This window comes from Gavialis gangeticus, unplaced genomic scaffold, assembly GCF_001723915.1.
Source record: "Gavialis gangeticus isolate Ggan-Ray unplaced genomic scaffold, GavGan_comp1, whole genome shotgun sequence".
Lineage (NCBI taxonomy): Eukaryota > Metazoa > Chordata > Crocodylia > Gavialidae > Gavialis > Gavialis gangeticus.
In genome coordinates this window covers 41,858,017-41,870,929 of record NW_017728994.1, presented here as the reverse complement: position 1 = coordinate 41,870,929, position 12,913 = coordinate 41,858,017, and the positions used below count along the sequence as shown (strand labels likewise).

Genomic DNA, 12,913 nt, shown 5'->3' with positions numbered 1-12,913 from the left:
GTCCTGAGTAGTTCAGAAGAATATATAAAAAGGTACAATAAACCTAAATCCTCATTATTTTAAACTAGCTATTAGTAGTTGATCATGCGAATCCAGTAAATAATCAAAATTTGAACACCTACATTACAGAAAATGTTTGTAATATTTTATACCCTATTATCAAATTTTATAGAATTTTTTATTTACAAAAACATCCATATATCAACTCAGCTGCTAGAAGTTACTTTGCTGCAGCAGTGAATTGCCATCAGTATGCAGGCTGTCTGGTTACCCTGCAACATGTCACACTGAAGCAGTCTAAGTAGTAGACTCTTTCACAAGTTAGTGTTAAAAAGCTAAGCAACAGCCCCACAGTGCTTCCTTTCTCCACACTACAGTGTTCGTTTTAAAACTGCTAAGACTGAAATTTGAATTTCAGTCTCATCATGAAGGAAAAGCAGGTCTCTTAAGTTTGTGTTAATTCCCCTTCAATCTTCAATTTGCATATGTACATGCACTTACATGTTTCAATTCAAATCCACTCCCATAACTACTATATTTTTCCAAAGCCAAGAAGACTGAATATAAAAGATAACACTATTCAATATATTCTATGCAGAGAAAATGTATTCGTTATGATTTTCCATGTATAGAATCTCATTATTGAAATTGACCCTGCAATGTGTCCCCCTCACCACTGCAGCAAGAAAAGAGGCAGGGTGAGGAAGAGGAGGAGCTTGGCAAGCAGCCAGGTCCCTGCTCTTTTGCCCCCTGCCAGACCTTGCCCCTCAACTTCTTCCTGCCCCTCAGCACCTGCACCCCCTTACCACCCATATCTGCATGCTATGGCACCTGAACTTTAGCACCCCCTTCCCTCCCCGGCTCCAGTCCTGCCCTGGTCCAACCTGGTCATGCAGCTATTGTGGTAGTGGTAACTCTGTCCGGGTCCTGGAGCCATAGCCTGGGCTGGAAATGGTGCTTCCATCAACATTACCAGGCCAGGCTGGAGTGGGGCCATGGCTGAGCTATAGCCAGAAGGTAAGCAATGGAGGCAGGGACAGCAGAGGCAGCAGCTAACAAATCTTGGGCTACGGCCAGTCAAAAGCCACAGCAGTTGGCCATCCTCCTCCCTCGCAACCCCATACTCAAATCTAAGAAGGGAACTTTTCTCTCCAGGTTAAATGAGGGGGGAAAAACTCCTTTATGATTAAAATAAATACAGTACGCACACAACTCTTTAGGAAAATCCTCAGATCATGTCTAGATGACAAGTTTGGCAAGCCTGGTAATGATACCCTAAAATATGCTGCATGAATCCAAATCTGAACCTGTGGTCCCTTCCCCCACCTTCCTATGATCCTAAGTGTGTTACCCTCTGCAACCAGTAGAGTTGCATTCATGTGCACCAAAAGCAGGCTAATTAACACTGATGAGGGGCAGTGCCATTTAGCCTACCCCCATCACCACATGGCCCACTGTATCCTACTTCTGGTTGGACAGAGGTTGCACACGTTGCAGTGCTCTCATTTGTGAGTGCCATTACCAGAGACAGTAATTGTGTGATCTAGACACAGCCTTAGTCACACACCACTGAAAAAATACCTCAAGTGAAAAAACCCCAACAAAATGACATAAAACATCCAGAGAATTTCACTGTATACACCAAAAATATCTAGAGATCAAGATGACAAGTCTGTTGAGAGCAAAGCTGCTCTCAGTCACCACCCACTGGGGGGAGAGCAGAAAAATCAGATCACTCAATACATTTTGGAACTTCAGACACTTATTTAAAAACTCTCTTGGCACAAGTAAATATTAACTCAACACATCCAGAAAGGCATAAAAAATTATGCCAAGTAATCTGTCAATGCCAAAACTTTTTACAGGGAGATCCGAAGAGGAAGCTTCTATTAAATGTACTTGTATCATTTTCCTGATTTATGAATATTTAAACATTGAAAAATTTCAGATGAAATATGCTAAACACTCATTACCTTATAAAAATGAATCATGGGTTTCAGTCTGCTCCCACCCACATCAGCAAGAGGCTTACCATTACCTTCGCTGGTAACAGAATCAAGTCTCCATATTCAGATTTGATTAACAATGCACTATTTCACAGAAAACCAGCATATGGCCCAAGTATAATTTAAGGTCTTACACTGATTTACATGATGAGCTTTTGCTGAATTTCACCAGTGATTTCCTACAGTATTTGGAAAGCTGAAATCAGATTTCTGGGGGGGCAATCTTGGCAAAACTTCCACCAACTTATTAAGGACTCCAAGATTTAGTCTACCCCCACCTGAACATGGTAATCTCCAAAGGACAGGTTATGACCCTTAAGCTGCAGGCAGGTACACACAGTGAAACAGAAGGCTCCTTAGTCACTTTCACTAGCTATTTCTTTCATCCTTGCCAATGGGAATCCTGTGAGGATGTTAATACCCTTCTCCTTTGTATGGGTGGGGAATGGTCAAAGCATGAGTGAAGACAGTTAAGTAATCTATACTTACTAACTGCACAGATTACTACCCCCTCTCTCTCCCCCCACACGGAAGACAGTATAATCTAATTTCTGGTCTGCTACTACAATGAGTGCAAGACATCCAACCCCTTTCCCACAATTTGTGACAGAACATATTTAGAAATTCTATAAATGCTCACAATCATCTGTAAACATAAAGTTATAGCAAATTTAATGAGAGTCAATACAAATTAGGAATGTTCATCATTCTTAAACACTATATACATTATGAATTTTTTTTATATATATATATGCACACATACCGTGTATTTCCAACTGATTCCATTCTCAGGCTCAATGTATTAAAACACAATTGTAACATGTTTATTAATTTATATGAAAAATACTTCACTAAGAAAGTAGACAAACTGCACAGAAATAGTACAAGTGTCATGTGCATAGCAATATAGCTTAAAGCATTCACATATGGCTTTGTTTAAATGAAACTATTGGGGTATGGCCCTAGTTGGACCTATGGTTACACAGTTGACATAATGTAAACTGCTTCACATCTTTTAGGCACTTGCTAACAATAGTGTTCAATCCCTGAAAACAACAAACTCAAGAACTAAACATGTGAAATTAAAACAAAACAAATCCCAAGGATAATAGCTGTGTGTAGTTGAAAAACCTATAAATCAATTTTAGTAGTGCATGCACAGAACTAAAAGAAGGGCGAGAAAAATTTCTGTGCAAGATTTATAGCAAATAACTGAATATAAAAATATTTACATGTTTAGGTTTCTTAAATATGTACACAACCAAACCCCTGAAGACTTAGTCTAGAGAATAAAAATACAGGACATGATAGTAGTAACAAAAAAAACCAAAAAAAAAAAACAAAACAGAACAAAAAAAAAATGCAGTTTTATGGAACTGTATTTGCCATTAATTATATATCTACCCCACAAAGCTCTTTGTTTCTCTAGGTCCAGCATCATCAAAAAAATCCATTCCTCTTTTAAAATACAACCATTTTGAATTATTTTAAAACTTTATCAGCGATACTAAAATATAAAACAACTTGTTTATCATAATTTGGCTCTTTAAAAAGGAGTACTGTACGGTAGTTAATTTTTTGCTTTTTTCATTCAGCAACATTATACTAACAAATTCCAATCCCGAGTAGCTTCCATTAGATGTCGCTGGCCATGTCCCACCCAATTATCTTGATTGTCAAATATCCTACCACAAAACCAGCAGCTAAATTTAGCTTTCAGGGTATTATCAGAGGTAGTTTTCACAATCTGATAATTGTTTTTACTTGTCTTTTTCAATGTCAATTTTAACACAAATCTTTCTTTTACAGGACTTATAGGTTTAATCATCCTGTGCCTCTTCTGAGAAAGATTTTCAGTAGTTATGTCCAAAACACTGCAATACGCTGGTTCCAAAAGAGCATCTATAGTTCTCTTTGACAATGAAACTTTAAGAACATGTCCTTTAAATTTACTAATCGTTTTCATTACATTGACAACTTCTGGAACATCTGCATCAGGATGGTTCAATACGACAACCGGCTGATTTCTCCGAGGACATTTTACAAGTTGCTTAGAACTAAAAGGAAGTAGTTTTAAAGTTCTCACAGTTTCCTTTGATGCCCTTGGTCTGTGTGGGCCACCTGATTCAGTAATAACTTGAGTCCGATTCTTTTCCTTACATTTCCTGTGCAACATTATTTTTTTTCTAGGGGGCTCTTGAAAATCATCTTTCGTTTTCCGTTTGAAATTCTTTCTTTGTGAAACCACCGCTTCAGAACAAGCTTGTTTTAACCGAGTTTTGACTTTTGAAATTGTGTTTCTGGTGTTCCACGTGGACTTTTGACTGTCAAAACTATTCCCTTTGTTAGCAATTACACCTTGTCTACAATTAACTGAACATCTCTGTGACCGTGCCCCCGTAGGCTTAGTGGAATGTACAGGTTCTGCAGGAAGTACAGAATAAGTTGAGTTAGAGCTTGCCAAAGAGGCATTTGCTGGCATCAATCTACCTGGTAAGAATAAGGCATCGCTAGAAGAAAGAAGAGTTTGTCTCTGTGCTAGTGCAGGATTTTTATGAGACTGCATGCTCTCCAATTGTAGCGAGGGCACCGATTTGCTGGTTGACTGACTTATACCAGCCATTACATTAGAAGTTTTTATTTTCAGCAAAAGCTTTTGTTGCATGGCTCCAGTTGTTTTCTTTGGTTGAGAGTTTTGATTATAAGCATTATCTTGAAAAACATCACATACTGCAGGATTGTTTGGTGTCATACATTTTAGAAAAACTGCTTGTCGTCCATCAGGCAATAGTGCATAGACTGGTTGTTCCTCTTGGTTCCCCTTTTTCACCGACTCAAAGGAACCAAACACAGCATCTTTATGTTCTGGTAACATTTTTACAGAAGAAATTCTTTTCACAGATGAATCAGGCGAATTTGTAATGACAAGAGGCTCTCTGAATGACATACTATTTGATGAACCATTTACTACTTCATCACGTACATTGCTAACACTACAGGAATTCTGAAAGTTTCTAAAACTGTCATTTTTTGCATCTGTCTTTGAAGATGGTGTTATTTTATTACACTCTTTAGATGCAACTCTCCCAAAAACCTGAGAGCTATCACTGGCGACATTTGCAACTGCTCCAAATTTCCCACTAAATGTCAGTATCATTCCAGGTCCTTTATTTAAAACAAAGGATGCAGGTATACCTGTATTTGTTTGAATATCAGATGAACTGGTTGACGGAAGAGGTTTTCCTGAAACAACTTGTAATCCTGGCTGGTTAGCAAGATGCAAAGGTACAAGATATCCTGTTGGAGGTGACTGAACCAAAACTGTTTTCTTCTGTTCTGGAAGAATTGATGAAAAGCTGCTAGGATTTTGGGCTGTAGATCTCAATCTGTCTTTTATCAACTGCCTTGTTATGATTGCATCTGTATGATTTTTCAGCAATGCATCAACACCGACAATTCTAGATAACTTATCTATTTCTTCTGTATTAATCGTTGGTGTCCTCTCCTTACCTTCATTTCTTATGCTCCTTCTCACATTCAGCTCTCTTTCTGCATTAGCTGGAAGACTGGGTAAACTACATGCACTTACTGAGTCTTTTAAGTGTGTAAATGTTTTATTACCCAGCTGATTTGAAAATGACTGGTCATAATGAGGCTTAATGAACTTACTTAACTTATTGTGAGATTCTTGCTGAGTAGCTGTTCTTACTTTTAACACATCTTGTAATAACTGGTTTACTTCAGGCGACAAATAATTAGATGCCTGCTTACTTTGTAATGAGAAAACCGATGTGATCTTAGGCATGAGAGACGAATTAATACAGTCTGAAACATTTTCTGCCTTAGATCTCTCAGCTATGTTTTCTACCTCTGGATTTAAGTGAGTGTCCAAATACTGTTTGTCACCACTGTACTGTTTTTCCATAAAACACTGTCTACCATTAACGCATTCAGACTCATTTTTTGAAGGTAGAGAATTATTCTTAGTGTTTGCATATCCATAAATTCTATCAATATTTGACTGGCTTGACACATTTTTTTCCCAATTTAAGCCCTTTACCAGCTGTGAAAATGAGGATACAGATTCACTTCTCAAGCTGTTTTGCAAAGCAAGTGTTTTGCCATATGCGATTTCTTGAGATTTTTCATCTGTTGACATCCAAATATTTGCAGGATTCTCTGATATGTTCATTTTAGAGTAATTATGAAAAGGCGGTAATCCTTGGTTAGAAGAATCAACTGATGAACAGTAAAGATGATTAGTTCCACTGCTACGGTGCACGCCACCATTCTGTATTTTAAACTCATTAGAGAAGGGCATTTTCATTGGGTCATAGTGAAGTGTATTTGTAACCGTGGGAGAAAATACCTGAGGATGACTGTGAGCAATGCAATTCCCCCATGATAGAACATTATTTCTAGTTCCAACTTTTGTCTTCAAGTCACAGGGAGGTGCAGCTGAACCCAGCTTCATTGGCAATTGAGCTGAACTTCTTCCCACTACTACATCAGGAGGTGCTACAATCTGAGAACTATTCCTACCATACGATAAAGAATTATTTTGTTTTTCTGTTCTCTGTTTCCCTGAATGAGAGGCAGGAACTGAAAGTGGAAAGGAGGTTAATGTGTGAACAGAATTATTCTTTGGGGTTGGCTGATCAGTCACATATGATGTAGTACTTGAAGACAAGCCAAAAGCATCAGTAGTCTGTAGTAAAGAATCAGATGAGCCATCTTTAACCACATCAGATTTTTGTGGCAATGAACACAGGTTCTGTTTGTTTGTTGGTAATAATTTTATTACAATATGTTGTTTTCCATCCACCATCTTAAATCCCATGAATTTAGCACTGTAGTTTGCTGGAACAGATATTTTATTGTTTTTCACCATCAGCACTGTAGGTCCATGAACAGCGTTTTTCAATAATCCCAAACTAAAATTTGATCGGTCTTCTATTTTACTATATTGTGCAGTGGTAGGAGACAACGTTCCGCTTTGGAAATTATGCTTTTCATTAAGTATAACATGATCCTTTTCTCCACTCACATGCAGATCCTTTACATACTGGATTGCCTCTTCAGAGTTGGGTTGAATTTTGTTCATATTTCTAAGCACTTGCAGGTTTCTCTCTCCAGTATTGTCACGTCCATGGTTAATTTTCTTCCGTCTCCAGAGCGCCTTCTTTGATGCTCCTGTTTTGTACCGTTTCAAAACAAGTTTTAGCCCTGTTGGAGTCTTTACAATTCCCTTTTCACATTTATCCTTTTCCAGTTTATCTTTTGCATACAAGTGATCTCTATGCAAGGCTATGACATGTTTTAAAAGGCAATCCTTTCGTGATGCACTGTAGTTGCAATACTGACAACTGTAAGGAAATGAACCAGTATGAACAAGAAGATGCTTCTGGAACTCCCCTTTTGTACAACTTACATGATGACATCTACCACATTTAAACTGGACTTCATTATGTCTATGAATGTGCTGAACAAATGTCCCCACATCTTGGGTACAAAATCCACACGTTTCACATTGGAAGTGACCATTTACACAATGCTTTGATGTGAAGTGTTTTGTCAGATCCAACAAGGTATACATTTGCTCATCATTACAAATCTCACATTTTACTAAAGTGCTGCGATGGGTCCGTCGATGTTGTTTAAATGACTGAAAATCACTAGCTGAAAAATTACACATTTCACAAGGATACGAAGGCAACTCTCCATGATGTAACAGTTGAAAGTGTTTCTGCAGATCATTCGGGCTATATTTAATGTTGTCTCTACATTTTGAACAGGTGAAATTCAGTATTTTTGCTGTAGTTTTCAAACCCTCTTCTTCAAATTGTACTTCTGGTTTCCTTGGCAAGTTGTTACCCTCTGAACAATTTAAGTTACTTCCATTTACTGTTTCTTGACTTAAAGACTTTCTTGCAGTTTGCTGTTTATGCTGAAACAGTTTTCTATATCGATCAACTTCATGTTTCAATACTACTTCATTTGGAATGTTCACTTTGGGTAAATCAATTTTCACATTTTTAAGTTCGTAAGAAAAACTGACATCTAAAATTGCTGGTTCAGGCATTATGTTTAAAGTATCATTCACTAGTGCTTTTTCCACAGCATTTTTTCCAGAAAGTTCCTTTGCAGCATCATCTGTTAACAGAGTTGTTTGTTCTGTACCACAAAAAAAAAGTTCTTTTTCAGATGGCATTGTTTTAAAACATCCCTTTTTCTATTTTAGGTAGGTTGTGAGATTATTCTTAATTTATGAAGCACACGACTATTGTGCCAAAATGTCTTCAGACTTCTACGAATTTCCCCATTTTAAAAATTACCCTAAAAAAAAAACAAAACAGCACAATGCATTAATCAGTTTTTAAAAAAAGCAATGACAACATGCTCTTCATCAAATTATTGAAAAAATATACACAGATCAACACATTATTTTTATTGCATTAAGTCTTAGAAGTTAGCAGTACCAGGCCAAAAGAAAACAAAAAAACCTATAAAACAGTTTTTTTCTGAAACTTCTCATTAGGTGTATATGTATTTCAGTATACTAAAAGAAAATCACTATACTAAAAAAGGCAGCAAAATACTTCGGTAATTCATAACTAGAAAAAAGGAAGGGAAAGGCATAAGCTAGGCTACAATCTAGGTTGTCAAATATGTTTGTATATTCCTTGTAACAAAGCTTTTGTAAATAGAAGTGAATATTGTATAAGATTCAGAATGTCTCAGAATGCTGCTTAGATACACTCAGATTGTACACATTACTCAAGAAAAGATGAATTCTGGATTCCATCCATAAACAAGAAAAAAAAACACCACATTATTTCTCATGAAATGGGTACCACTGGTTTTATAAGCTCTAAAACTAGTTCAGTGAAATTTGACTTGAAGTGAAAATTATCAGCTTCTGTTATGCGTCCACCTCTCATAGTACTTGCCAAATATTATGCTTAGAGAGTGAGAACATTTGATCTTAGTGTGTACATGGATTTACGTATGACTATATAGATGGATTTGAAGGCATATATTTATTGAAAAACAAAACTACCCCTTCCAAAGCCAGTCTCATAACCAAGCTTCCTCCTAATTCATTCCCCCTTACACTCTTTAGAATCTTCTCAGTACTCCTGAACTACTCATTTCAAGACACGGAAGGTGAAGTGTACCTTCACACAAAATTTGATGGGAAATTCTTCAACCTGTCACAACTTAAGGCAAAGGCTAAAGTTTGAAAGCTGCTTGCTTATCAAGGAGCTTCTATTCACTGATGATGATGCCCTTACAGCCCAAAACAAAGACCTACTACAAGAAATCATGGATAGCCTTTCAATAGCTTGCCAGGCATTTGTTCTATCAGGATAAAGAAAACAGTTGTGCTAGAACAGGGAGTTCCACGAGATCCAGTCACCCTTAATGAGAACCAGCTAGTAGTCCAAAAGTTCAGTTACCTAGGTTCTACAGTAACCACTAACCTCACTGAAGAACTTAATGAACACATCAGAAAGCCTGCTGAAGATGGTGGCAGCCTAACTAAAAGAGTATAGAACAACTCAAAGCTTACCATCAAGACCAAAATGCTACTGTGCAAAGCTTGCATACTCAGCACTCGTGTATGCTGGGGAAACATTGACAACTTATGCACAGAGAGAAAAGGTTAAACAGCTTCCACCTGCACTGTTTACGCCACATACTCAACATCAAATGGCAAGATAAAGTTACCAACACAAAGGTTCTTCAAAGGGCAAAATTTATCAAGTGTGACAGCTAAACCAGACAGAGATGACTGCACTGGCTAGACCATCTGAGCAGCTCAGAAGATGGATGTATACCCATGGACATGCTATAGGGGGAACTATCAGAGGGAACAAGGACAACAGGACATCCCAAGCTTCGCTACAAAAGACACATGCAAGTGAGATATGAAGACATTTGGAATTGATCCTGACTAATGGGAAACGCTGACAAGCAACTGGAACAAGTGGCATCAGTCTCCAGCAATGTATTAGAGTCCACAACAGGAATTCGTTCCAACGACTTGAAGAGAGAAGAGAGAAGAGTCCATAGGAAGCAAGCAGCTCACAAACCACCCAATCATGACACACGCACTTGTAACCACTGCCACAGATCATGCAAATCTCAGACTGGACTATTCAGTCGTATGACGCGTTGCAGGCCATCTACGCCACAGACTGCAATATTCACCGTCTCTTCCAGATGAGAGGATGCCAATCATTGCGTCTCATAACCAAGGCTCCTCCTAAATAAAAAGTTTATTGGCTATGTCCATGAACATATTTCTCTGGATTAGTGAATTGTAAACTCAGATAGATATTGCTAGTATAATGTCCTGTTCTACAAAGGCTCTGCATAGGTGCTTCCACAGCAAGCTTCAGTAAAAGTGTTAAAACAGAAATAAGTTATGGAAGCCCAAGTCCATGCCAAAACATGAGACCTTCCACGTGGCAGCACAGTATCTGTTGGGATGGACTGTCACTGAACATCATTTTCTGTTCTTCAAAGTAAACTGGCAAAGCAAGCAAGTCTGCACCTCACTCTTCCATAACCTATGAAGCTCTTTCCTGCACAGACCTTGTCCTTGTGATTTTTTCCCCACATTCTCACTTCCCTCCTACCTAGCAAAACCTGAGAGATCTGGAATGGAAGTATCACAAGATGCTGTAATCTGAGCTGCCATCCCCCCTCTCTGCACAACTACTACAAGAGCTTAAGTTACCAGCTCTTAGAACATCATTATTGGGGGCCTTCAAATATTTTGCCCATAGTCTGGAGAAAGAGGATCTTGTATTAAATGAAGAAGAAAGAAGCTAGAGGTTGCTAAATTTCAATATATTAGAGGAAGAAAAAAATCTCTTAAAATATGCTTGTACAAAAATGGTCTTAAGAGTGTCCAAACAAGTGTTTGCAATGAGAGAGCAACACTTTCTAGTACTTTATACAGCAATAATTTGGACTGGATAATTAAAATTTAACTAACGGTAGCCCTCAGTTAATTAAACCACAGAGTTTAAAATTAAGAAACAGGAATTTTACCCTTAGAAAACCGGTTAAACATGTCCTGTTTATTGACCAATGTGAAATGAGTCCATTCTGTATTGCGCTACTTCATATGCTACTTTGTAGCCTTTTAAAGACATGACATGCACAGGTTGTTAACAAATATTGTTACATATATAGTCTGTTGTCAATAGTAAAATCCACTGATCTAGAAAAGCAGAGACTCTAGTTCTTGTAGAAAGCATTAGTGACCAAAGCATGATGTAATTCTGCTAGACATCATTTTTAAAAGACATGCAGCCCATTAAGATTAGAGGTCCCATCATGCAATATTTAATTCTGATGCTACTGATTGCCTGCTCAGATTGAGATGGAACGTTGTACTGAATGGGTAAGTCTACAGTATCTACAGGCTGTATCTTCACAGGAAAAATGAACACAGAAAGTGTGTTACATCTTATGCAAAGAAGGCGCTGAAGTACAGTGGTTCCCAACCTTTTTAGACCACAGACGAGCAAACTGCGGCCTGGAAGTGACCATAGACCAAAATACTGCAGACCAGAAGCGATTAGCATGCTGCGGACTGGCAGCCAACCCTTTTTTATGCCAGTCATTTCTAGACTTCTGGTCTGGCAGGCAACCCTCCTGCAGACTGGCAGCTACCCTTTGCGACCCAGGGGTTGGGAACCTTGGCTAAAGCGGCCTCCAGTTAGTCTCATACTAACTGAACAGAACATAAGCTTTACAAAGCAATTCCCAAATTCATCCAACTAAGTTGTATTCTACTTTAATTAACCACACAAACTGCAAGTTAACATCTTACGCTAATATAGCAATTATATATTAGCAGCTTTTTTTTAAGAACATCTCTCAGACAGTAAATCAACACCATTCTTTACTTACAAAATAAGTCTAATAAATGTATCCCTGCCTAAAAATAGGCAAATAAAACTTACGTATTAAAACAAAATTAGGTTTCATTCTTCAATAGCCTTCTCAACATCTTTCACGTGGAAGAAAAAAGGGTGCTTATACAATGCTCGGAATTGGCCGCAGTGAGGTCAAATACTGGACTGAAGGATCTGGAAATATAGATTAAAAAAGATTTTAACAGCTGTAAACATAGGAGATCTTAAGAAGTAAACAAACACACGTTCTTCGCAATCTGATGCTATGTATGTTTTTTAATAAAATGGGGGAGGAAAATCTATTGTGGGATAAACCAGCTGTCAAGAACAAAATCAGTTGTCAAGAATAAAATTCAAATCACTTCTTGGTCTCTTGCAGGCTCAGAGTAAGTGAACTATTTAAAAAAAAATCAATTAGAACCAAATTGGGATTCGGCAAAACAAAAAACAGAAATGAAACACACATGCACCCTCATGCACCAAAATGTACCTTCTTATCTCAGTTCCTTCGGTATTTCTAACCGTGGTATCCACATGCCCCACTGGCCAGAAGCGGTAGATACTGTTACACCAAGCAGCGTTGGGTCCCTTTCCCCACCCGCTCCCAAACCTCAAGAATCAGAAGTCAAACTATGGGAAAAGCTATAAAACGATTCCCAAACTGAAAAGTGCTTTATTAAAAAACAAAAACAAAGGGGTGGGGGAACCTGAAGTAAAGACTTGCCCTTGACCCCAGAAGGGACGGTATTTGCTCGCGGACCCCCGAGGGCCTCCACCCGCTCCGGCAGCCCCTTCACGCCCCGCGCGGAGCACTCCCGCTGCCTCGGCCTCGCTCCCCGCGGGCCCAGTTCCAACCTACTCTGCGGACCCCGCGCCACGCGCCCCCACCGGCCGAGACAAGGGCAAAGCGGCGGGAAACCCGCCTCGGCCGGGCACCGGGTCTCCGCGCGCAGCCGCTGGCGCTTGGCCGGG

At 38.7% G+C, this 12,913-nt stretch overlaps 1 protein-coding gene across 1 annotated transcript; it reads right to left on the bottom strand.

Annotated features, from left to right (window-relative positions):
• Window positions 1–2,655: 2,655 nt before the first annotated feature.
• Window positions 2,656–12,871, bottom strand: ZNF518A (zinc finger protein 518A). The gene is made up of 3 exons (XM_019502656.1): window positions 12,662–12,871; window positions 11,990–12,115; window positions 2,656–8,342 (listed from the first exon to the last, which is right to left on the bottom strand). Exon 3 carries the CDS (start codon window positions 8,215–8,217, stop codon window positions 3,607–3,609), a length of 4,611 nt encoding a protein of 1,536 aa, XP_019358201.1. The 5' UTR covers window positions 8,218–8,342; window positions 11,990–12,115; window positions 12,662–12,871; the 3' UTR covers window positions 2,656–3,606.
• Window positions 12,872–12,913: the final 42 nt, after the last annotated feature.

Bases quoted from the DNA above. Each gene is read 5' to 3' on its own strand.
- ZNF518A (XM_019502656.1), bottom strand. From the start codon at position 8,217: ATGCCATCTGAAAAAGAACTTTTTTTTTGTGGTACAGAACAAACAACT.